At 40.3% G+C, this 23510-nt stretch overlaps 1 protein-coding gene across 6 annotated transcripts in view; it reads right to left on the bottom strand.

The window, feature by feature from the left end:
- The window catches only part of RBM33 (RNA binding motif protein 33), a 106957-nt gene that overhangs the window by 4660 nt on the left and 78787 nt on the right, over nt 1–23510 (bottom strand). For 4 of the 6 annotated variants that reach the window (XM_075492379.1, XM_075492384.1, XM_075492383.1 and 1 more), the window contains 2 exons: nt 14131–14340; nt 12502–12690 (listed from right to left, as the gene is read on the bottom strand). In XM_075492379.1, coding sequence (XP_075348494.1) covers nt 12502–12690; nt 14131–14340 — 399 coding nt within the window. The remainder of the gene's footprint in view (nt 1–12501; nt 12691–14130; nt 14341–23510) is intronic. The other 2 variants (XM_075492380.1, XM_075492385.1) reach the window with 2 other exon arrangements.

The raw sequence follows: 23510 nt of genomic DNA, 5'->3' as shown, positions 1-23510 counted from the left end.
TGGTTATGTACAAACGTAATTCTCTGCTCCTGCATCTCTCCTGGAACTCAGCAGCTTCCCCCCACATTTGGATGATTCCAGCACTCTGATGGTCAGTCTCCAGGATTTTAAGTTCCACCTGCAAGAACTCTGTATCATCGTCTAGACTATTAAAAAAGGCACCACATATCTTTACACAAACAACTATTCCTTGGCAAACTACATACAACCCCCCTCGTTGATACATTTTAAGGGTGACATACTTTGAAATCTTAGTGAAAGAATTTTTAATTCAACTAGTGTGTTCCCTGTTCATTCAATCTAATGCAGCATTTTAACCAAGATGTCAAATGCCTAGATGAAATTTGCTATTAAAATTGCCTACTTATATCTTTTTTGAACAGGTAAGACTCTCATTGATAAGATGCTTATTTAACAAGAGCCATGGCACCTGATAGTCATATTTTCTTGTTTCTAAGCCTGACAATTCAGCTCTAGGCTCTTTCTGTAACTTATCTATCTGTGATTTTGAAGTCATTAATTTTGGCAGTAGCTACGTTGCACCTTCTTGTAATTGACAGGAAGGTTCCCTCTTGCCAGGAAAATCACAGAAGTTTAATATTTCCACCACTCCTGTGACTTCAAAGTGAAAGCTCAGGAAAAGTTAAAGGATTCAGCAAACCTGATAAGCTCCATTGAGTTATTTGCACTGTATAGTTTTTGGAAAGCTGCTGTGAGGGAAAGGTTTAGCTAAGTCACTGCAACTTCTTAGTTTCTGAGCTGGTAGGAATGGGATTTATTTTTAAAAAACCAAAACACTTGGCAGATGAGTTTTGGGTTTTTTTAATCAGAAAGCTCTTGACAAGGTTAAGCACATTTTACCAACAAGAATACGATCATGCTGCACAAAGCATCAATGAAAGACCTTGGACAAAGCTCAGTGCTCTTCCAGGTTATCTGCTGGAGTGGGTAAAGAGGTGCTGAAGTTTGTGTTCTCCTTGACTGACGTCTCTTTATTATTATTTATAGAACTGTATCTAATACACATGCTCTTGACACCACTTTTCTGGCTAGAAAAGGATTAAGGAAGTCCTAGTGCTATGGACTAAGTTTTGAAGACTAAGAATTAATCACAGCCATTAAATAATGAGATTTAGAAACAAGAGACTTGTAAGAGTTTAAAAAAAAAATCTCTGAACTTCAATTAAAAAAAAAAAAAGAAATCAAGAGAAGTAAATCTGGTTCTTTTGTTCCTTTCAAAGAACTTGAAACTTTTAATATGAGAAAAACCTGTTTGAATCACTGAAAGGACAAATATTCCAGGGAACAGTGGGACAAGAGGAGCCGGAAAAGAACCCAGAGACACATCCCTTCAGCTCTACCCGGCACGTCCTGCTGTCACCTGCTTCTCTCCCCTCTCCTGAACCATCTCCAGCCCTCCTGCGGACAACTGATCCTCACAACAACGTCAGGTCTCGCTCAACTACCACAGGAGATTCTCCCAATGCTTTATGCTCCAGACCCCTGTTGTGATCAATTGAAGAAGAGAAGCTGCATTTAGTGACTTTTGCTACAATAATTGAGCTATTATTGTATTAATATTCTTGAGATGCACAAAAGCAAAATCTGATTTTGCAGTTTATACACCAATAATGATAAATTATTAAGAAGCTGCTTGGTAATTAAAAATTGACTGAAGGAAGACATTCTGGTATAGCGCAGACTTATTAGGGAAATTAGGCAAAGTATCTAAATCTTATTACAGACAACTTATTTATACTTTCGTATGAATTAAAGTTTATTGACTGACTAGTTTGGATATTATGTCACAGCCTGTTCTTACATTGTATTACTGCCTTATTTTCCTAAGCAAAAAAAAAAAAAAAAAAAAAAGGCAATCAAAACACTAAATACATTTTCATTTTAATACTCAATTGCTTTGGCAACAAGGCATCAATTCTTGGATAAGTCTATGGAAAAGCATCTTTATCAGATTTAATTTCACTTGTCAGTACGAACTGTGGAAACAAAAAGCCAACCCATCTGATCCTTCGCTGAACTGCCTAAACACCACCCATTACACAGCCCAGGGGTAAGGCAGCAACTTCTGGCATCAGGGTCTCCTCAAGTACTGCAGTTACACATGTCTATGCTTTAACAAGAGAGAGAAGGATTGCAAAACAAAAGAATAAACTAACACTACACAAACGATACTTCTCCAGTTGGAAACTGTCCAAAAATTTTTAATTCAAATGGTTTTAACACAAATTCTCAGCCACCACTGCGCTCAAACTATGGTAGTGAATATGATGCAGAAGCACTTCATGTTTGCTTAGGTATATTAGGTATATGCAGCTTATTTAGGTATAAAAAAAAGTTCTGGTTTTGTTTTAACAAGAAAAAAGACAATTACTAAGCTAAGTTACTTCGACAATAGAACCACTAGGGCCTGAAGTACCACCATAAATATCTTTGCTGACAAAGATTTTTAATATCTCAACATAAATCGTGACCTACATTGTGTTTTCAAACAAATCCTCATCTATCATGACTTGCAAGTATGACTGTTATTCATTCTGCTAACAAAGATCTCTTGAAAATTTATGTTCTGATTTTGGGACAATATCTACTTACTTGCATTACTATTTAAACCCCAAGTTTTATGCTTAATGATGTTGATTGTCAGGCACACAACAAGCAGGTATGATTTTGCCAGAGCGTGTAGGTCCTGAGCTGCTGCTATCCCACCCTGAGCAGGTGGGTTATCAGTTGGACATACAAACTAGTGTTCCACTTCAGTGGAAACCTGAAGTAAAATAACTACATACTCATCCTACTGGACTACTTCTGTCTCCTTGAATTCAGGATGATATGCAGTTTAGAGCTGATCCCGCATTTGGATGATGTTAACAGTGATAGTCTGAAGAAAACACTTTTTTGTGTAACCTGTGGAATTTCATTAGCTCAAAATGTTGTTCAAGGCATTATCTTAAAGACTTACTTCTCCAGCTTCTGCTTTTGTTGATTCCAAATACACATGCTAGGAAAATACATGCAAAATTAATTAATTTTGTGTATCTTAATCATGCTACCTTGCTAGTTTAACACAAATTTTTTCACCTTTTTTGCATTATTTGGCAGCCTTTTTTCTCCAGTGATAACATTCAGTATTTCTAGCATCCATAACATTCTTGGATAGCTTGAGTGCTCGCACATTCACTACAACATGATCTTGAAATAGCCTCCTAGAAAGCTGTTAGTTTTGCTCTTTCACCAATCAGGCTATCGGTTGTATTAGCCAGCTTACTTGTAAAGAATGCTCTAATAAGTTTCCAAAATTATTGGTACCACTGTCTAATGTATTACATTAATGTAAAAACCCATACATGTGCAAGCATTCATCTTTCATTTTTAAAGTAAAACCTGAAGTACTGCATTAGCTATCATAGAGCTTGCATAAAAATAGATGCTCACCTATAACGTTTTCAGCATTATTTTTGTTTCCCCACAATATATCTAATTTGTATTTCCAAAACAATACTGCATATCCAGATAGATTTAAACTTTTGTGATTTCTTTTCATACTGCCTAACTACTTCTGGAGAAGATGTTATAACACGTTAAACAAAAGTTTCACTGAACAAAAGCTCTTCTTGCATGATTCTCTATGTAACTAAAATAACTAACCTAGTATTTGTATGTTTTTATCTACTGACCTTGTTTGTTTACTTTTGAAGTTAATGACTTTGATTTGAAATTACTACATGTTCAGGGACAAGGGGTTTTTTTAGTTAGTATCTAATAACATGAACAGAAACTACATGATTTTAAAGGAAGCAGTTAAGTCTTATTTTTGGACTACCGACCTTGATGGCTGCTAAAACTTCCATGTGAAGCATGAATGGATGTCTCCTACAAATCACCATAGGAGAAACCTTGAAACAAGAACTAACCATAACAGCAAGAGGCTGGGAAGATCACTGCCAAAGTAAGGTGAGAAAAAATACAGATCTGAGAGGAAAATAAAAGAAATCCTCAGTGTGTGACAATTAGTAGGAAGCACAACAATTTTTAATCGTGAAAAAATATTTCTGCTTGACAATGTTTAACATGGGCAAGATTTACAAAATTCTAGTTTGCTCAGAAAAGGTTTTGTTCATCATTTGAACCAACAAAGCCGAATGGACCTACAGCAAATTTCTGCAAAAATATCAGTCCTTCGTGAGAAGTGCTAGCCCTCCTGCAACACCACATTTCCAATAATACTACAAGGATCACTACAGGGGACCATGGCAGTGATCTGTTCCAGGTTCAAGTCCTTAACAGCTGGTGCTACAGCTGATACCCAAGTGCCACAACACAAATGTCTTGCATACTATTGGTGGTAAGTTGTTTTTAGAAAATCTAGATGACTTCTGGTTTGTACTCTAAGGCTTGAGTAATGTCCTACTAAATGCATAACTGTGTGTTACTTAGAGACAGATGCGTTCAAATCTCTATTAAATACTTCTTTCAAAAATGTTCAGATACAGTGAGCACCACAGATTAATGGCATTTTGTGATGGGTTGACCCTGGCTGGACACCAGCTGCCCACCAAGCCCCTCTATTGCTCCCCTCTTCAGCTGGACAGGGGAAAGAAAATACAACGAAAGGCTCATGGGTCAAGATAAGGACAAGGAGAGATCACTGAGCAATTACCATTATGGGCAAAGCAGACTCGACTTGGGGAAATTAACTTAATTTATTGCCAATCAAATCAGAGTAGGTTAATGAGAAATAAAACCAAATCTTAAAACACCTCCCCCCCCCCCCCCCCCCCTTCTTCCCAGGCTCAACTTTACCCCCAAATTCTCTACATCCTCTCCCCGAGCAGCACAGGGGGACAGGGAATGGGGGTTGCAGTCAGTTCATCACACGTTGTCTCTGCTGCTCCTTCCTCCTCAAGGGGAGGACTCCTCACGCTCTTCCCCTGCTCCAGCGTGGGGTCCCTCCCATGGAAGGCAGTCTCTACAAACTTCTCCAACATGAGTCCTTCCCACAGGCTACAGTTCTTCATTAACTGCTCCAGTGTGGGTCCCTTCCATGGGGTGCAGTCCTTCAGGAGCAGACTGCTCCAGTGTGGGTCCCCCATGGGGTCACAAGTCCTGCCAGCAAACCTGCTCCAGCGTGGGCTGTTCTCTCCACAGGTTCACAGGTCCTGCCAGGAGCCTGCTCCAGCATGAATTTCCCACAGGGTCACAGCCTCCTTCGGGCATCTGCCTGCTCTGGTGTGGGGTCCTCCACGGGCTGCAGGTGGAGATCTGCTCCACCATTAACCTCCATGGGCTGCAGGGGGACAGCCTGCCTCCCCATGGTCTTCACCACGGGCTGCAGGGGAATCTCTGCTCTGGCACCTGGAGCACCTCCTCCCCCTCCTTCTTCACTGACCTGGGTGTATGCAGCCTTGTTTCTCTCTCATAGTCTCACTCGTCTCTCCGGCTGCTGTTCCGCAGCAGGTTTCCCGTCCCCTCCCCTTCTTAAATATGTTATCCCAGAGGTGCTACCGCTGTCACTGATGGGCTCGCCCTTGGCCAGCAGCAGGTCTGTCTTGGAGCCGGCTGGCACTGGCTCTATCGGACACAGGGGAAGCTTCTAGCAGCTTCTCACAGAAGCCACCCCTATAGCCCCCCCGCTACCAAAACCTTACCATGCAAACCCAATACACGTTTCTGAAAAAGTAATTCAGAGTGTTGGTTTTTAGACCTGAGATATTATCACAAAGAAGCTAAGAGCATCAGAGAGGTCTTCATATGTTACTAATGACAGCTGTTCTCTCATTTTCAAAGAACACATAATACTAAAGTAATCCTTAGTCTTATGATCTCTGTTATAATGATAAAAGTATGAGTCTATCTTTCCCAAAGTATCACGTCTCATTAGGAATTTGATCTGAATTTAGTATTATTCCATAACCTACTGATTTTGAAAGGCCAGTTGGGGGAGGCAGGGAAAGACTGGCCATGCAGCACTGCCTCTGGAGACGGACTGGTTCTACCAAGCATCACTTGACTTCCCATTTAATGGTGGGACATTCATGTTTCCTCCAGAGGAGATTTCCCTGTTGCCACACTGTGCTCCACTGGAATCTACTTCTATCATGAATTCCTAAACTGAAATATCACAATCCTCCCAAACGTCACAGCTCTGAGAAAACAACTTCATTCACATCTTCTCTTTAAGTTGACCTAGTCAGATGTTCACCAGAGGATGAAAGCCCCTTCCCAGATCCACTCAGGTGTAAAGGATTGACAATGCATACAATAACTTCCAAGGGATTTCAAATGACTGGTTACTTTACGGATTCGGGTGTACAGATCTACCATACAGCACTTCCCAAGACCAGCCTGAGATCAGAGGTATTCTGGGCATGTTCCCGTTTGACTCTGGAGAACAGAGATTACATTCTGACATATTCCCAGCATTAAAAATAAAAAACTGGTTTAGGCTAAGGAGGAGTATTTTATATGGAAAGGATTTAGGCAGCATAGATCTCATACTGATCTTGATTATGTCCTTTTTCTGCTTCCTTAGGCACTGCCATGGGAAGATGCAGATCTTGTGTCGAATGGAAAATGCAACAAAACCAGTATTTCATCATCACTCATGCTTTTGATTGAGAGTTTGCCTACAAAGTGTTTTAAAACATACTATTTAATTCAACAACTTAAAAAAAATAATCAGCAGCTCTGGCTTTTTCTGCAACTGAACTATCACCAGTGACTAAAGCATGAATATCATAAAAGGACCATTCCCTCTGCAGACCTACACTGCCCTCAAATTTCTCCTTTACACATGCTCTGTAATTAAATCTACACTTTTACAATATCATCAAAAATAATATTGAAATAGCCTGTATGATAATAGAAGCACAATAATCTCTAGTTAAGCTTCACTGCAAAACAAAGGCCTTGAGACAAGCAGCAGGACATCCATGAGTAGAAAGCAAGAGATCTCTTGCAGAAAGCAAACATCTTTGACACCAAAACTCTCAGAGGTTACACAGAGAGGAAGAAGTTAAAAGGGAGATAACAGAGCACTGGGAGATGGAAACCAAGCAGGCAAGAGTGAGACTGGAGCAAGCACTCATTTCAATTATAGGAGACACACGGGAAATGAAAGTTTCCTCCTTTACTTAATTTCTTTCACTGAAGTAAATGGATTACCTAATAGACTGTACACTCAGTTCATCGGTGAGTTTGGGACTAGGAGTGGCAGTCCATATGAAGCTGCTAAAAAAGTGTCTATGCAAAAAGAGAGTGAGTGTAAACTTTCCTAACCAACATCATCTCCAGTGTGTGATCCAACCTGCTCTGCAACAAGATGAATAGCAGCACGGCAGGCACTTTCTAAAAAGAAAGACTGGATTCTATTTATTCTTCCCTCCCATCAATAAATGCAGACAGATTTTTATTATCATCACAGTCTTCTGACACCTGAAGCATCTTTCCTGGGAATGACACTTCCTAGCCATTACCAACAGGCATAGAGGCTGGGACAGAATGTATTTATTTCATCCTCAGCTGTTGCAACTGATCTCTTCCACCTTCTGTCCCTCCTTCCTGCTTTTCTGCCACCTTTGACTTCCTACTATCCACCTTTAAAAGTGCTCAGCTTTCCATCTCCCTATGCAAGATGATATGAGAAGAAAGGATCTTCTCCTGTCATTGAGATGAGCGTCTCTAGCTCACATATGGCTCTTACAGCAGGGCTGAACTGGACAGGCTCATTACAGCGCTGGTCTTCTCTTCCCCCAGCCCCAAGGACGGAGCAGGACTGCCCATGTCTTCTCCTACAGTTGATGGAGCTGGCAAAAACTCTTGGCTGTCAATGTTTTTACAGGTAGGAAGACCACACAGGTCACCACGCCAGCCCTGCACGCCTTGTGTGCCATGGCACACTGAGAACTGCCCTGCTGATCCTGGAGGAGCACTCATGTTCTGGGCATGCTCATCATTTCCACTGATGAGCCTTTAAACTAAAAATAAATTAATCGATTTTGAATACAGTGTCAGTGCAGATAGCTGCCTTTACCCTAACTGAGCACTAGGTAGCACTGTCACTCTAAGAAAGCAAAGAGAAGCACATCAACATGGCAATTGTTTTTCCCTTCTGAGACCAGAAAAGAAAGGACTGCGTTATCAGAGTAAAATATGTATTTGTAAAACTACTTAAAATACACCTACAATTGCCGCATTCTCATCACCTCTGATATACAACAGCGGAGTTTGAGATTTTATTTCTTTTTTTTTTTTTTAACATTCAGAATTTATGATCTTAAGTCTTCACAAAGCAATACTGAGATTTTGCACTCACGTTTTATGTTTGCAACCATTTGATGTAAGAAAATATGATTAAAGATGATGATGGAACACTCCCACAGAACAATCACTCAAATTATCTAGAGAACTAGCAAGTGATCCCCTCTACCTACCACCACCTAAAAAACCAAAAAATAGTTACTAGCAATAACTAGCTGAACACAAGCTTCTTTAGACAATATAAACATTAAACCTGGACTCAAGAGCACCAAAAAAAAGCGCTGGGTTTTTCATAACCTTTGCAACTTGTTAGTAATCTACTTTAGGTTCTGGATGGATGTATACTGAATGTCACTGTTCCAGCACAGTCCTCAGAAGCCTCTATTTTGGTGGTGTGCTCAGAAATCTTCTGTACTTTCCAGCACTTTGGAATGCATACTTTTATTTATAGTATCTAATTATTTTAGATTCAGCACTCAGGTTTTACTGTGGTACATTATTTGTATCTGAAAGCTTATCCTCTCCAGAAAGAGTCTGACAGCAAACTGTATGCTGAAAGGAATTACTTTTCCTGCTAATTTAATTATGTTTGAGTTGTAAAATGCAGCTATGACTAAGGGGCTGTTCTTGGAGCCCCAAAGATTTTCTTCTATTCAGTATCTTGAGAATCTTAATGGTATTTTTTTCTCCTATGTTAATAACAGAGCAGCTTTAATGAAGCAAGGATGAGAATTAAAGAGTCTTCAGTGATTAGGCAATAGAGGGTATTTCAAAGCTCATATATGGGAAAAGATAATTTTCTCCATTTCTATTGTATGGAAGGGAAAAAATGCTGAACTTCCAACTTTAACTGTAAAAGTCTCCTTCATCTTCTCTTACGCATGCCCAGCTATTCCCAAACCCTGACTCACAGAACCATCACCTCAATGCAAGCTGATGGCAAAGCTAGGAGCACTGAACATCATAAATTGAGGGAAGTTTTCAACTTCCCTACCCAAGGGTTGTGCAAGGTAGTTGTACCTTGATAATGATACTGACGTGAAAAAGCTAAAAATAAAAATCCAACCCTTTTGCACCCAGAAAAAAAGTAATCTCTTCCTCCCCATTCACCCCATTGATAAATTATAGACCATTTCCATAAATACGTTAAAACTTTGTTATGCCAGTGAAGATCCTCTTCCTGAGAAAACACATGCAGGATAAGCACACTGCAACAAAATCAGGAGACAAACTATATATTTGAAAATAGGAGCTGGTGAGGGACCAATTGCTCTACAGATGCACCAGTATGGAAGGTGCAGATTAAGCAGAGTTCCTGTATGAGGTGGGACAAGTGCTTGTGATCTATTCTTCTTGTCAGAGAGCAGAGAGATCATTGGGAAGTATCTCTTCCCGTTCTCTGGGAGCTATGCCTCAGTGTGGCCATTCCCACGTTCATGTCTTGACTGCATCAGAAATTGATACACAAGAGGCAATATTCAGATTTATCAGCTGCATTTGCACGTCACTTGGAAGCAAGATGCTTGCTTACCATTAGAGACACATGTCCTACAGTTTGGGAATCCTTAACCAGGGATTTGGGTGTTTGATAATCAGCACGTGTCATTTCAAGACACCATCCAGGCAGGAGAACTCCTTAAGTTTTGATTCAGATTTGAAGTTTCTTTTACAATTGCAAAAAATAAGCATGAGTGACACACACATCCTCCCCCCACCCCACCAGCTAAATAAAATTCAAGAAACTGATGTCTCAGAGTTCAGTTCATTAAGGAAAGTTTTGCTGAACATAGTCAACAGCTAAAGACAGGATATTCCACATCTTAAAGATGGAGTCAGCTAAAACTGACTCCCCTTTCCCTCCTCTCACTGTCTCTTGAGCTCCATCTGAACCAGCTAAAAACCTGGGCACCTCGCTTAATTTCCAAAAAAGCAGCTAGAATTTCTCACCTTGCTGTTTTCTCACAATAGCCATCTCCCGAATCCCTATTTCAGTTCATCAAGCTGGAACACTTCATCTTAGAAGATGAGAGGTCTGCAGTACCTGAGATCTCTTTGTTCTGGTCATGGCCATGACCTGTCCTTGCCTCTCACATACTGTCCTCATGCATGAAACCTCCAAAACCCACCTGGCAAGGAACCCTTCTATTCACTACTCAGCTGTCTTCAGTGGCTCACTTCTGCACTCCTCATGGAAAATGCATTTCTTATAAGTGACTTGCAAGGAAGAATGAGGAAATAACCAAGTAGAGTATCTCTTCACTATCAAGCCTATTGACCGTTTCCAGTTGCAGGGGATTTTGTACAGCACTGAGCACAAACGTTATTGAAAACACTGATTTACAGCCACAAGAAAATCCGCTCGTGCACTCCGGGATACTGTTCTGTTTCAAAATCTTGCACCATCTGCATAGAATTGATTACTGTGAACAGGGACAACACAGATTTTAAAACATTCGTTTTCAGTTCTTGTCTTATAAGGCACTTAAAATTGCTGCTGCCTCTTCCTCATTTGGGGTGTTAACACTTCTGTGGTACATCATGGTACCATGAAAAAAAAACAACCAAAAAAAAAGAGCTAAATACTGCATACGATGGTCCCAATCTCATATTCTTCCTATAAAAGGATCACTTCTCCCCTGTATATCTCACTATCCACACTTGTGAAACATCATTCAGTCTCAAACAAGCCAGGAAATTTGTAGCCTTCTACAAGTCAGACTTGAAATTCATGTGCAGAATTAGCACAAAAGCCTTCCGCATCATTAGCTAAATTCAAGCATCTCTTTCAAGTACTACTTCTAGATCTCTGATAAAGTGAAAATAGATGATGATTTAGAAACCATCATTTCCAAAGGTACAGCTGATGCTGTTGCAGGAATGCAAGTTCTGTAGGGCACAGGCATGTATCAAATCCCACTTGGAAATTAGTTATCAATTTTTTCCTCTAAGCACACCCTTCTAAATTGGTCTGTGACACTGAACTGAGAGACCAGACTTTGGAGTCTGCTATGAAACAGCAAGTACTGAATAAATTTTTTAGCACATTCTCAATAACTTCTCTCAATTGTATTTCCTAGCAGGGTTTCTATTAATCTCCTCCTAATATTCTCATGCAAGATTTAGCAAGTAAACACTGAATAAATGTGCTTTGGAACTGTATGAATAATTTCCTAGAGTACTACAGAACATGAAGGGACAAAGTATTTTGTGAGAGTATTTTTGCTTTCACAAACAAATTAAACCTCCCTGAATTGACGACGTAAATAATTCAGCATTATTCCATTTACTAAATCGGGAAGAAGTGAGGCAGAGTGTACATCTTTAGGAGAGCACTGTGTTTTGCAACAGAGAGATGATCCCACTCATAAAGAAGACTCGTAGAACAGCTCCAATTCATGCATTGCATTTGTCTGAAAATGTTGATCCTGTCAAAAGGAGCACCCAAAACTGAAAAAAATCAAGGAAAAAAAAATTTCCTCATCTGTCTGTTTCATTATTCATTGACTGATATTTTCAAATGTACTAACAATAAGTCAGACAGGGCCTCCTAAGCCCTTCAGTGCTTTGAAAACCCCCTATCTTCCTGAAGTCAGTTTAACTGATATATCAGTTCCAGGAGGCAGTTTATGCACAGAAGCTTCACAGTGTCTGTGTGTGTGTGTGTTATAACCTTGCTCACAGGCCCCTCCTAAAGAGAACCTTGTAAAAAAAAAAAAAAAAGATAAAGAAAATCCTTCAAAGGAGACTGTGTTTTCATCTGAAAAAGTAGATGGTGCTACACGGTACAAAATCTCCACTGTGTAGTGGTCATTAAGTGTTCTTACCCCCGGCCTGCAATGACAGGAATTGGTAAACATTCATGCAAGTCAACAATAAAAACAAGGACAGCAGCCAAAAATATATTCCCTTTGATATGATCATATGGCTTTAACGGCCTCACTGAATGGACATGTTGGTATTGTCTAAGAAAATAACAGATAGTACAAGAACTCCAAAATGAAGGAGACTTCTGCAGCAGGAATGTGATGGTTAGCAAAATCCTACCATACCTCCCGTGTCGCAATATCATCACGTGCTTGTCTTTGCTACCAGGTGTAGCGTGTGTGGGTGCCTTCAAACATAAATTACCAATAAACACACATTGTATTTAGTGTCAGGGAATTAATTGAGCTTTCCGGAATGAAAGCCTTTTGGCACAAAAATGATAAACCAAGGTTGACCTACCTGAATGGGTCCCACTGACATCAGCAGGTTTTTCAGTTGGACATCAGTAGTTGATGAAGAAAGCCCTTCAACTGACACAATACAGGGCTGAGGTTTGCACTCCACCACTCGCAGGTTCTGTTTATTTGGCATCAAGCGTCCTCGGCCCATCTGGCCTGCTACTCCTCTGCCTCTCCCGTGCATAATGACCTGCCAACAACAAAAGTAACAGTATTTTGATTTACTTACCTAGTGCTTCTGCTTGCTGCATCTGACAGACGATACAAAAGTTGGCAATTTACTTAAAGACTTGATTAAAGTACGCATTGATTTAAAACAGCTTGTTGCTGTTTGCTGATTTGAAAGGCCACTTATTAACATATTCATCCACTGCTTATACAAACCTTTTTTAGAAGGACAGCGAGTTATATCTTGGGTTATATATATATATATACTGCATTGAGGCTAAAAGCCTCAGCATTAGCACAGATCAATCAAGCAATGGAGGGTCTCAGACCAAAATATATAACCTAGTTTTCAACACTGCTCACATTAGCAGGGTGTGTTCAGCTCCCATACTTTGAGTCTGGCTAAAAAAACCCAATCAGTGATCCCTCTCCCTTTTCTCTTCTCAACCCATGGGTAAATTTAATGTACCCACAAGACCAGCAAACTGCTTCAAGTGCCTCCAGTCTCTACTGCTACCAACTCTTGGGCTGTTATCAGGATGGAGTAGTCACATATGACAAATAACTTTAAAACAATTTTTGCCAAAGTTCCTTTTCCCCAAATCCTGTAGGATCGGGAACCACAGTACCCTCTGGAGCAGGAAATGTGTGGATTTAATTGTTGTAAATTAAAGGTCAAACAGCTGGAGAGGGGAAGATAACAATGAAACAGTGTAACAAACATTAAACAGAGTTAACACTTAACATTGAGTTAACACTCAACATGGTTCTTTGATTTGTACTTGGAAAGCCTATGGAGGATAATGACTTTTCATACCCCTCTGCATCAGCAAGGAAACTTTATCCTTAGGAATCATCCAGGAAGGTTACGGCCAACAGTTCAAAACCAAGATATAATTTAAAAGCCAAAATACCAGCTATTTTCAGGGAGCGTGCCAGTTTGCAAATACAGAGAAGGCACACGCCAGTGCCACCCGAATCCTCTCCCTGCCTCCTCCCAGTGCACAATCAGTGCAAAAATCCAGTACGAGACCACAAACTATTTCGACCGATACCAACTTTGAGGGTCGACCAAAGAGCATCCTGAAACAGCCGCTGTGTGCTCCTATGTATGCAGGAAACAGCCGGAATAAAAGCTTAAGCACAACTTCAGAACAACTCTCGGTTTTAAAGCCAGAAAGCACGTTGGATACCGTCTCCTACAGTAGCTATCTTGGGACGCACGCATTTCCCCCAGGGAATACTGTGCTGGCCAGAAAGTCAGCAGATGAAACAACCTGCAGGCATCTCCAGTCTGTGCCAGCTACAAACAGGCCTCTCTAGATTAAAAGTTTTATGTGCAGTTATGCATCTCCTGGGTCATGCAGCCCTGCGCTAGCAATTGACAAACAGAATGCTAGTTATTAAGAGCAACACAGCTAGACAGTAAAACTTCTAGCAGCAATATGCATCTAAAAATCACCTTTTTAGGTTGATGGATTCCCTGGATGTTTTTGACTCCTTGAGGAGCTGGTGAATGGATCTGTGCCTGCTGCTGCTGTTGGTGCTGCTGCTGTTGCATTCCCTTTGTCAATGTGACCTTCCGCACTGGCTGCTGTTTCGGCTCCGGGGGTTGTTGAGGCCGCTGGGGCTGGCCCTCTGGGTGAAAAAAGCCAGCATCCTCTCCCCCCTGCTGAAATCAACAACACAACAGGCGGCTCAATGTCCAGGCACCGCAAACCCTCGCCCTGAGCAGCCTCCTGCCACATCAGCACAGAGGACGCCCATCAGTTTGCCTGCTAAAGCAAACCAGCGGCCACGGCAGGCGTGTGCAAGGGCTCAGCCTGGAAACTGTGCTTCAGCCTAAAATAAATCCACAGTATCTGAAGAACAGTTTACTTTGTTCAGACTTTATTATAATTACAATATTCAATAATGTCTTTTCATATACAAAGCAGCAAGGTGTTTTCACTTCTTTCCAAATCATTCGTCCTTCCAGGGTTACATGTGAACTATGGTGTGCCGGTTGGGTTTTTGTTTGGTTTTGGGTTTTTTTGTGTGGTTTTTTTTGTTGTTTGTTTTTGGGTTTTTGTGTGTGGGGTTTTTTTTGTTTGGGTTTTGGGTTTTTTTTTTTTGTTTTTTTTTTTTGTTTTTTTAGAGATATACACGTTGCAGAAGAAGGAGCAAAGAACTGTAAAGGCTGGAAGAACCAGGCAAGTACTCTGCTCATCTTTAAACATCCAACCTCTCTTTAGATAAAAACTGGTATTTATTTTGAAGTGCATACTTATTCTGCCAACTTCTATGCCAGAAGCCTTTTAAGCAGTGTCCTTCCTCAAACACTGTCCATACTTGGAACAGTTCTCCCCCAGTTTTTTTGTTTGTGTTATAAAGCTCTTATAACAGATAGTTATAATCACAAGCACAACAAAACACCACCTCAGTGCCTCTCTCATCCAATGTAGCTCTTTCCACTACATCTCTCAGTGCAATCAAGCACAGTAAAAGCATAAGCTGAAGGCACTAAGAGAGAAAGGATTCCCTTCCACTGTCTCTACCCAAACAGTTCAGGGTTTTTTCTACAAACAGGCAGGTGATTCTTAAATTTGTGTCCCACTGTCCAGATGAGATCAATCACTGAAAAAAATCCCATGGAGCAAGAGACAGCAGAGCCCAACAAAAGATCGAGTACTTTTACATCTATAAAGCGCACCATGTTATTGCATGGTTTCAACAGCAGTACCTATACCTTGATTAGACTCCAACTTTAGAACTCAAATACTAGTGAACATTATATCTGCAGACGGAAGGCTTTGTCTAAGTCCCTAACCAACCTCAGGTAACCCTGCAAAAGCTCTCAAATAGAAGGCATGTCAAAAGGGGGAACAAAAAAATTATGAAAGCATCTTTATTTACATAGGGTTTTTTTTCCCCTTTCCTTAAATATTCACAAGTTAAAAATCCTTTTGCATCTGTAACATGTCACAAACCAGAAAGTTTAATACTAACTGGCATGTTTCTTGTGGATAAGGAGGCAAAAGGCAAGGCTGCAGAAGGAATAGGTTTATGGTCTAAGAGTGAGATTATCTTGAGTGAGAACATATTATTACCTACAAATCATTACCTCTCTACCAGGATTAAACAAAAGCAAAAGAAACACCTACTGAGGACTGGTTACTAAGTCTCTTTGCTATCATTTCACAGAATCATAAAAGCGTTTAGGTTGGAAAAGCCCTTTAAGATCATCAAGTCCAACTGTTAACCTAGCACTGCCAAGTCCACCACTATACCATGTCCCTAAGCACCACATCTACACGTCTTTTAAATAACTCTGGGGGTGGTGACTCAACCTTTTCCCTGGGCAGCCTGTTCCAATGCTTGACAACCCCTTCAGTGAAGAAATTTTTCCTAATATCCAGTCTAAACCTCCCCTAGCACAGCTTGAGGCTATTTCCTCTTGTCCTATTGCTTGTTACTTGGGAGAAGAGACCAACCCCCACCTCTCTACAGCCTCCTTTCAGGTGGTTGTAGAGAGCGATAAGGTCTCCCTTCAGCCTCCTTTTCTCCAGGCTAAACAACCCCAGTTCCCTCAGCCGCTCCCCATCAGCCTTGTGCTCCAGACCCTTCACCAGCTTCGCTGCCCTTCTCTGGACACGCTCCAGCACCTCAATGTCTCTCTTGTAGTGGGGGGCTCAAAACTGAACACAGGATTCGAGGTGCGGCCTCACCAGTGCCGAGTACAGGGGGGCAATCACTTCCCTAGTCCTGCTGGCCACACTATTTTTGATACAAGCCAGGATGCCATTGGCTTTCTTGGCCACCTGGGCACACTGCTGGCTCATATTCAGGCGGCTGTCAACCAACACCCCCAGGTCCTTTTCTGCCTGGCAGCTTTCCAGCCACTCTTCCCCAAGCCTGTAGCGTTGCATGGGGTTGCTGTGGCCCAAGTGCAGGACCTTGCATTTGAAGAGCAATACTCTGGTACAGGTGATATGTAGGATAGTCTCATGTTTGCAAGCTCACTAGTTCACAATTCACACCCCTAAATCAAGCCCTCTGTATTATCAAGTATATGCAGGCAACAACTTCTCAAGAACTGAACTACTTAAATCCCAGACAAATCAGCTTCATCACCCCCTTGCACCGTCTACACTTCAAAAGCACAATCTGTCATAGGGAAAATCCTGGAGTTCTTCCCACTTCAGGGCTTTTGTCCACAGTGTCCAAAGCGAGAAAGCAATAGAAAACCGCATCTAGTTTTTCCCCTTCTAATCACATATATTTTTTTTCTCTGCTAAACTGAATGGCTCCATGGCTTCACAGAAAATTTTGTATACAAACCTTTGAGAGCAGTAACTAGTGAGAAATTATAAAGCTTTCCCTTCAGAGTCTCTCTCTTCAGTTACTGCTCAAAACTACAAAAGCCACAGCTCTCCTTCTCTCCTCAAAACCCCAAATATATGCACACAAACAAAACCTTACCAGGAAACCAGCATTAAATCCTCCTCATTTCAGTATTAGTTCCAATATCAGCATCACCATAAGCCCTATGCCCTGATCAGATAATTTCTTTTATTCAACCCTACAGCAGCTGGAAGATGATGAAACAAAAAGGAACAAAAAAATTCTAGGAGGAATTTAAACGCAATAATTAGGAGTTAAAATCTAATCTCTGCTAACTGCCTGCTGTGAAAAACAACCATAAATATTTGCAACCATTTCTTTCCAAACCAAAAAGCGATCCCAGCACATAGGAAGAGCATCTGACAGTGAAGCCCTGAGGTACCAAACACATCGAACATGCTCATTACTGAAACTTCAAAAGCAAACAATCGTTTCCCATAAAAGGCTAGGATGGCCAACAACCACCCAATATTTAACTACCAAGCCCAATTATCACCAAATAAAACTGTATAAAGTAAACGCACAACTGTAACAGTCAAAGGCATAAACGCACACAACATTGGTTCACACTGATGAAAAACTTGACGGGGTTTGTTCCCTGCTGGGGTCTCAAATGCCACCTTTGGGCTTCACTGCTAGCACGATGCTCCTGCAAAAGTCTGAAAAGGCAGAAACATCTCTGGACTTTTTAATGAATTAATACATTTCAAGAATAAGAAAACCTATACAAAACAATAAAAGTCCACAGGATAAGAAAAAGGGGATGGAGTGAGGTCTGCTTGTTCCTGCAACAAGAGGGAAGAAAGGGCAATTGGCTCAAACCCTTTCTTTATACTAGTGCTCTGCACATCTACTGCTTTTTGAGGTGACTTGAAGAGGGGAAGCAGAGACGAACCTGCAGCACCACTTCTCAAGAGAGGTCCGTGAGTGAGCAACTTGTTGCTCAAGGACTAACAGTGCTCCCTGCAAGTCAGCAATACATTGTTTCCCGTTACAGGTAGCCCTGGCTTCAACTGAAGACGAAATCTGGTGGTTTTCTGAAGAAAATGAAAACCAAACGTGACTCCTAGGTCACTATATGCCTAAAAAGCAAAACGACACAGCCTCAGATAACAAATTTTAGCAGCCATTCCTTTTTCACTGGTTAAAGACGTGACAGTGCAAGGACAAGCACTGTCTGAGCCAAAATGAACAACCTGTATAGTAGTATTTAGTGGCAAATGAGACTCACCACCAACATCATCCTTTAAACTTCTTCTATGCAGGACAATTAGTGGCTTCTTCAGGCATGTCAGTGAAGAACTAAGTCAAGCAAAACACCCACAAAGAGCTTTTAACATCTGGACTTAAAGCTATAAAACCTCAGAACGTTACTTACTGGTCACATGCTTATAAGATAACATTAACATTTTGGAGGAAAAGATGTATGACTGTAAAGATGATTGTACATATGCTGACTCCTGATTTTCACTCATGAGATACACAATAAGCTGGCAACCAGAAGGTAAATCAAAAGACACAGCAAAGCTACACACAAGCAGGTAAGTGATCTGAAGCAGTATTGCAGAAGCTACCCAAAATGACGTCTAAATCATTGAAGCTAAATTGCTAGCATCTCTTCTACTTAAAATGTCTCAGTTCTAGCTCATTTGAAATCAACTTTTGCTTTTCCTAAAGACAATTTCTGTATTGCTAATTTTTCATTAGCTTACCTCACTGCCCTCCCCAAAAACATGTAGCAACAGAAGGAGGTATTAAAACTTTTAAGTCTTCTCTTGTCAAAATACATTTTTATCCGATTTTTTTTTCTAAAGCATTTTGGGATGTACAGAGCAACACTAAATTTTTCAGAGATGCATCTATTCATCACCACAGACTGCCTCATACAATTTGATGCACAAAGCGCTGAAACCAGGTAGAATATTTCTTAGTCCACCACAGAGACCTGAGATTGATTGATACAAGCTCTGATTTTATATTGCAAATTTCTTCTAAAGTCCTCTGCAGAAAAGTAAATTTCCATTCTTTGTCTGCAAACTAATAAAGGAAGAATGCTTTTCTGTTATTGTCTACTGCTTAATTTCTATATTACAAATCATTCTGACCTTCAAGCTCTGAATTTCCAAGTTTTATAAAGGTCTACCTTCCTAACATATAGCTAGGAAAGAGTTCTCCTGAATGAAACTTTACCATTATTCGGTTAATTCTGGAGTAATGAAAACGCCTTTTTTTAAAAGGCAGGAGTTCTGTTCAGGAGAAAGTATAAAAACTACCTTTCAGATTTCAAGTACTGCAAGATTGCTAGCAGTGCCAAAATGACAAGTTAGTTTCAAATGCTGTGTGTAATTAAACAAAACTCAAAAGATCGAGGCAAACAGATCTGATCTACATGGTGAATGGTTTCCAAACTTCTACTGCGGAAGAGTCTGCACAGTTTGATCTGAAACTGGACTAACAAAAAGAGAAATTACGCCATTCAATGGCCATGAATTTTAGAACCGATTCCCTGATACTTATCAAGGCTGTTTTTCAATAGTGAGACTCTCTCACTATATATACACACACATATATATATATATATATGTGTATATATATATAGTCAGTGTTGTGTTTTGAGCATCATAAAGACCATTCTGTCAAATATGAGATCACAAATTCTAAAAGCAGAATTTTATGAGGGACTGCTTGAATTTAGCAAGCTGAAGCTCTCTATCATAATCATTATGACAGTTTTACAATGAAGATGAAGTTTATTTGCCACCAACATTAGCAGGACAAATTTATTTATAACAAATGCTTTAAAATGTACTGATAAAAATGCCCATTGATACTGTCAGAGCTGCTTGCAATTTGACAGATCAAATCTTATTTTCATTCTTAAACCCCATGAAGGAATGGTATCACCAACTTGCATTCTGTAGTGAGCAAATTGATTAATCCCCCTCTATAGAAATCTCAACTCTTGATTACACCTATCAGACGTTAAGCAGCATTATTCTAGAGTGACAACACTTGACAAATTCCCAAACCATTTTTCTCAGCCTTTGTGGCCCTGCTAGCTTGTATTAACCCTGATGAAAAATTAATTTTCCTTATCTTCTGCTAAACCCCAAAATCCAAATCCGCCAAACTGGCAACTCTTTCTGTAAAGGTATTATGAAAACCTCTAAAAGATTAATTGCATGTCTTCAGGTGACATTAAATTAATTTCTGTACTCGTGACAGACATTTGATACTCCATACTGAGAGGACAGATAACATTGTCAGGATACACAGAAGGACAGTGGTGCAGTGTCCCAGGGCAGCCTCTTATGAATTCTCCTTTCGATAAGGCCATACTTCACTGTCATTGGCACTGTTAGTGATCTTGCAGCCCATAGACCTCACTGCACAGGTTTCTATTAACTACGACAATGCTGTGTCTATCCATGTAATCTTTATAAAGCTAATTCAAAATCACCCAATAGTAAAGGGATGCGCATGCTGGATAAAGCACTTAAAGGAAATAAACTCTGGTTGATTTGTGTAAGAATAACAGAGAGAAGCAAAATGTTTTCACCTTTTCTCAGATGCGCTATAACTCAAATTCTCTGTAACATGATGGAGGCTTAAATCTTGCAGGGAAATCTCAATCCAAAAATGTCTTGTAATTGATTTCCTTTAAGAAATGAGACACCCCTCATCTGTTACCAGTTTAAGTCAATATTTCTAGAAATGAGTACTCTACAGTATCACAGTAGTTAAGGGGGGGGGAAAACCCCATCCTTTAGGTTACTAAATTCATCTTCACTTCAAGGACAAGAGAAATTACTATTCGTCAACTATATACCTTTTCATATGTAAACTTACATTTTACCAATACTATGACTGATTATAGTAAAAAAGGCAGACATCTACACAGACAACTGTGATTCCATGTAACAGAAAAAACCAGAAAACCAGTAAAGCAAAAACCATGGAGAGCAAGAAAGACTATCATCTAATACATACAAGTATTTTCTCACTACAATTATCAGAAACACATATTAAAGGCAAACCCCTAATAATTAGCTATTTCTCTTTGACTGGTGCTCCAAATGCTTTAGCACTTTGATACAGCCAGTTGACAGACTGAGGACCTGGGAATAGGAAGCCTAATCACTTGCCAAATATCCCACAACCAAGTGACATGACCAGGCGCTGTTTCTGAACAGTTGAAGATCTGTTTTCAATCTGTCAGATGCCAATAAGAAACACCTGGAAATCTTTTTTGAAGGCCTTCTAAGACCTTTAAAAGTCTTTTTTTAAGTTCAAGAATAGCAGTACTTAAAAACACTCCTGCTCTCCAGCCAGGCTAGAATACACTACTCTATCAACAGACAACTCAGCATTAACACCTGGTGTAAGACATACTAATGGTCTAGTTTTGACTCAGAGTACACACAGAAATAAGCTACAACAGACTACAGAAGTGGTAGAACAACCAAAGCATTCCCTGTTCACAGGAGAAAAAAAAGACACTTCTGGTGCTGGCCAGTGAACTATGGGTTACTTTTCCCAGCCTAAAACTTTTGCATGGCGCAAACTTATCTCAAACAAGAGCAACCAATAAATAAATAAAATGCAGAAACAGTTCCCTTCACTGCTAAGCTGCTTCAGTGAGCCATGATGTGATGACTATCTTCTCTTCTGTGCCTAATGGTGTATGAAAAGTCAGAACAGCAAGAAGAAAATGTCTTGTAAAAAAGCAACTAATTCCATTTAATCCCATGTACTAACAGAATTCTTACCTTAAGTATCTCCTCATCCGCCCAAGAGGAGAACTAAGGCATGGAGAAGGACTGGTCAAACAGATGTTAGACAATCCTAGCCATACCCATGCTACACTGAAGTTTCACCAGGAGTGACAAAAACACAGTTGATCAGATGTCAAATCACGACTACATGTTCTTCTAGTACAACCACCTACCAGTTCATTGTGAAAAAAATATAAATCCCATGTCAAAGCTACAACAAAATCAAGGTTCTGGGCTGGATATGTGTAATACTCTCAGAAGTACCTTCATTTTTACATTGCTGTCTGCAAAATACATAATGTAAATGTCAATAAACACATTTTTGAGCAAAGTTTCCTGGTTCCCTTTTCAGTTGCCAGTCTCCAGGATAATTTTTTGTACAGAGAATTTTAGTGAAGACTGGACACGCAGAGAAATCACCCAGAGAAAAGGCTCCTGTTGGAAAATATCAGTGATTCAAAACTTTTGACAGCCCAAAGCTCCTGAAGGAACACTTCTCAGCCAGACACCAGCTATGGCACAGAAAGCCAGTACTGGATATCAGAAACCAGTACAACGGGAACTTCCCTTCTTGTGTCATATCTAGTTTTTCTAGTTCATGTTCCTTGAAGCTTAAAACTAATGGCAAGTCGAATCCCTCTGGTGTGTTGCGCTAAGCTCCTTGTACAGTCTTGACATGGACAACCCACATTACCTCCCTCCCCAGCCACTTACAGTGTCAGGATTCTCCCAACTCAGAGCCACACCTCTGTCCTAAAGGTCTATTCCAAGCGGTCAAACCTGAAATACCATTTAACAAAGGCATTTGTGACTTCTCAAAATACTAAATTTAAATTGGACAAATCTGCACATTTCCCTCCAAAGTTCAGAGATTGCCATCAACTAATTTTCATTTGAAAACTAGCTCTTTCTCTTTGTGATGTACTTTAACAGTGTTACTGTTGCCTTTATTCATTTCCCATTAGGAAACTGGGCTACTAGACACTCTGTAACACCAACATCATATCAATACGAATTTTGCACTATAACACTTACAATAGCAGAAAAACTCTCCTTTGAGACTTAACAAGAGTGACAAGCAATACCAAACACCTTGCTTTCAGGGTGTTCAGGAGGAAGCACCACTCTTCAACGTACACTTTAAAAGTCTCCTGAGGAAAAGGAGAAACCTGTTCTGCCATCTACAATACGAAATACTTTATTGCACTTTAGTTCCAAGTTATCCACAACAAAGTTAAATTCAATTTAGGTAGATATCTCTTCTCCCTTTTGAGGATTTTACTACCAACCCATAAAACGTACGGTCTGTGCGTGGTTTGGTTGTCACCTTAAGTCCTTCTAGTTGCTAAGTGTGTCCACACATGCCCTTGTATTTCATTTTCCCAGTAATCAAATATGCCCCAAACAGCACAGCATAGCCCGCCTCACTACCCCCAAGCCATGAAATATTCTGTCTCTACAGGGACCATCCTCACTGGAGGTCTGGGAGGACGGGGTTTATTGCTCATTTTCAAATGTTTCATGAAAAGACTATGCCTTTTCATAACCAGAATACCACAGGGCTCCCCGAGTTCCATTTTTTGTCTGGTTTTAGTTTTGGGGTGGAAGTGTGAAATTCATGTCCATTTGTGAAATATTTCCAGAGTGAAATCTTGCAGGTTGTGGCAGGCAGAGTGCTTTTTCA

This window comes from Mycteria americana, chromosome 2 (assembly GCF_035582795.1).
Source record: "Mycteria americana isolate JAX WOST 10 ecotype Jacksonville Zoo and Gardens chromosome 2, USCA_MyAme_1.0, whole genome shotgun sequence".
Lineage (NCBI taxonomy): Eukaryota > Metazoa > Chordata > Aves > Ciconiiformes > Ciconiidae > Mycteria > Mycteria americana.
Note: the sequence above shows the minus strand (reverse complement) of the source record. Positions and strands in the feature narration are given on the sequence as shown.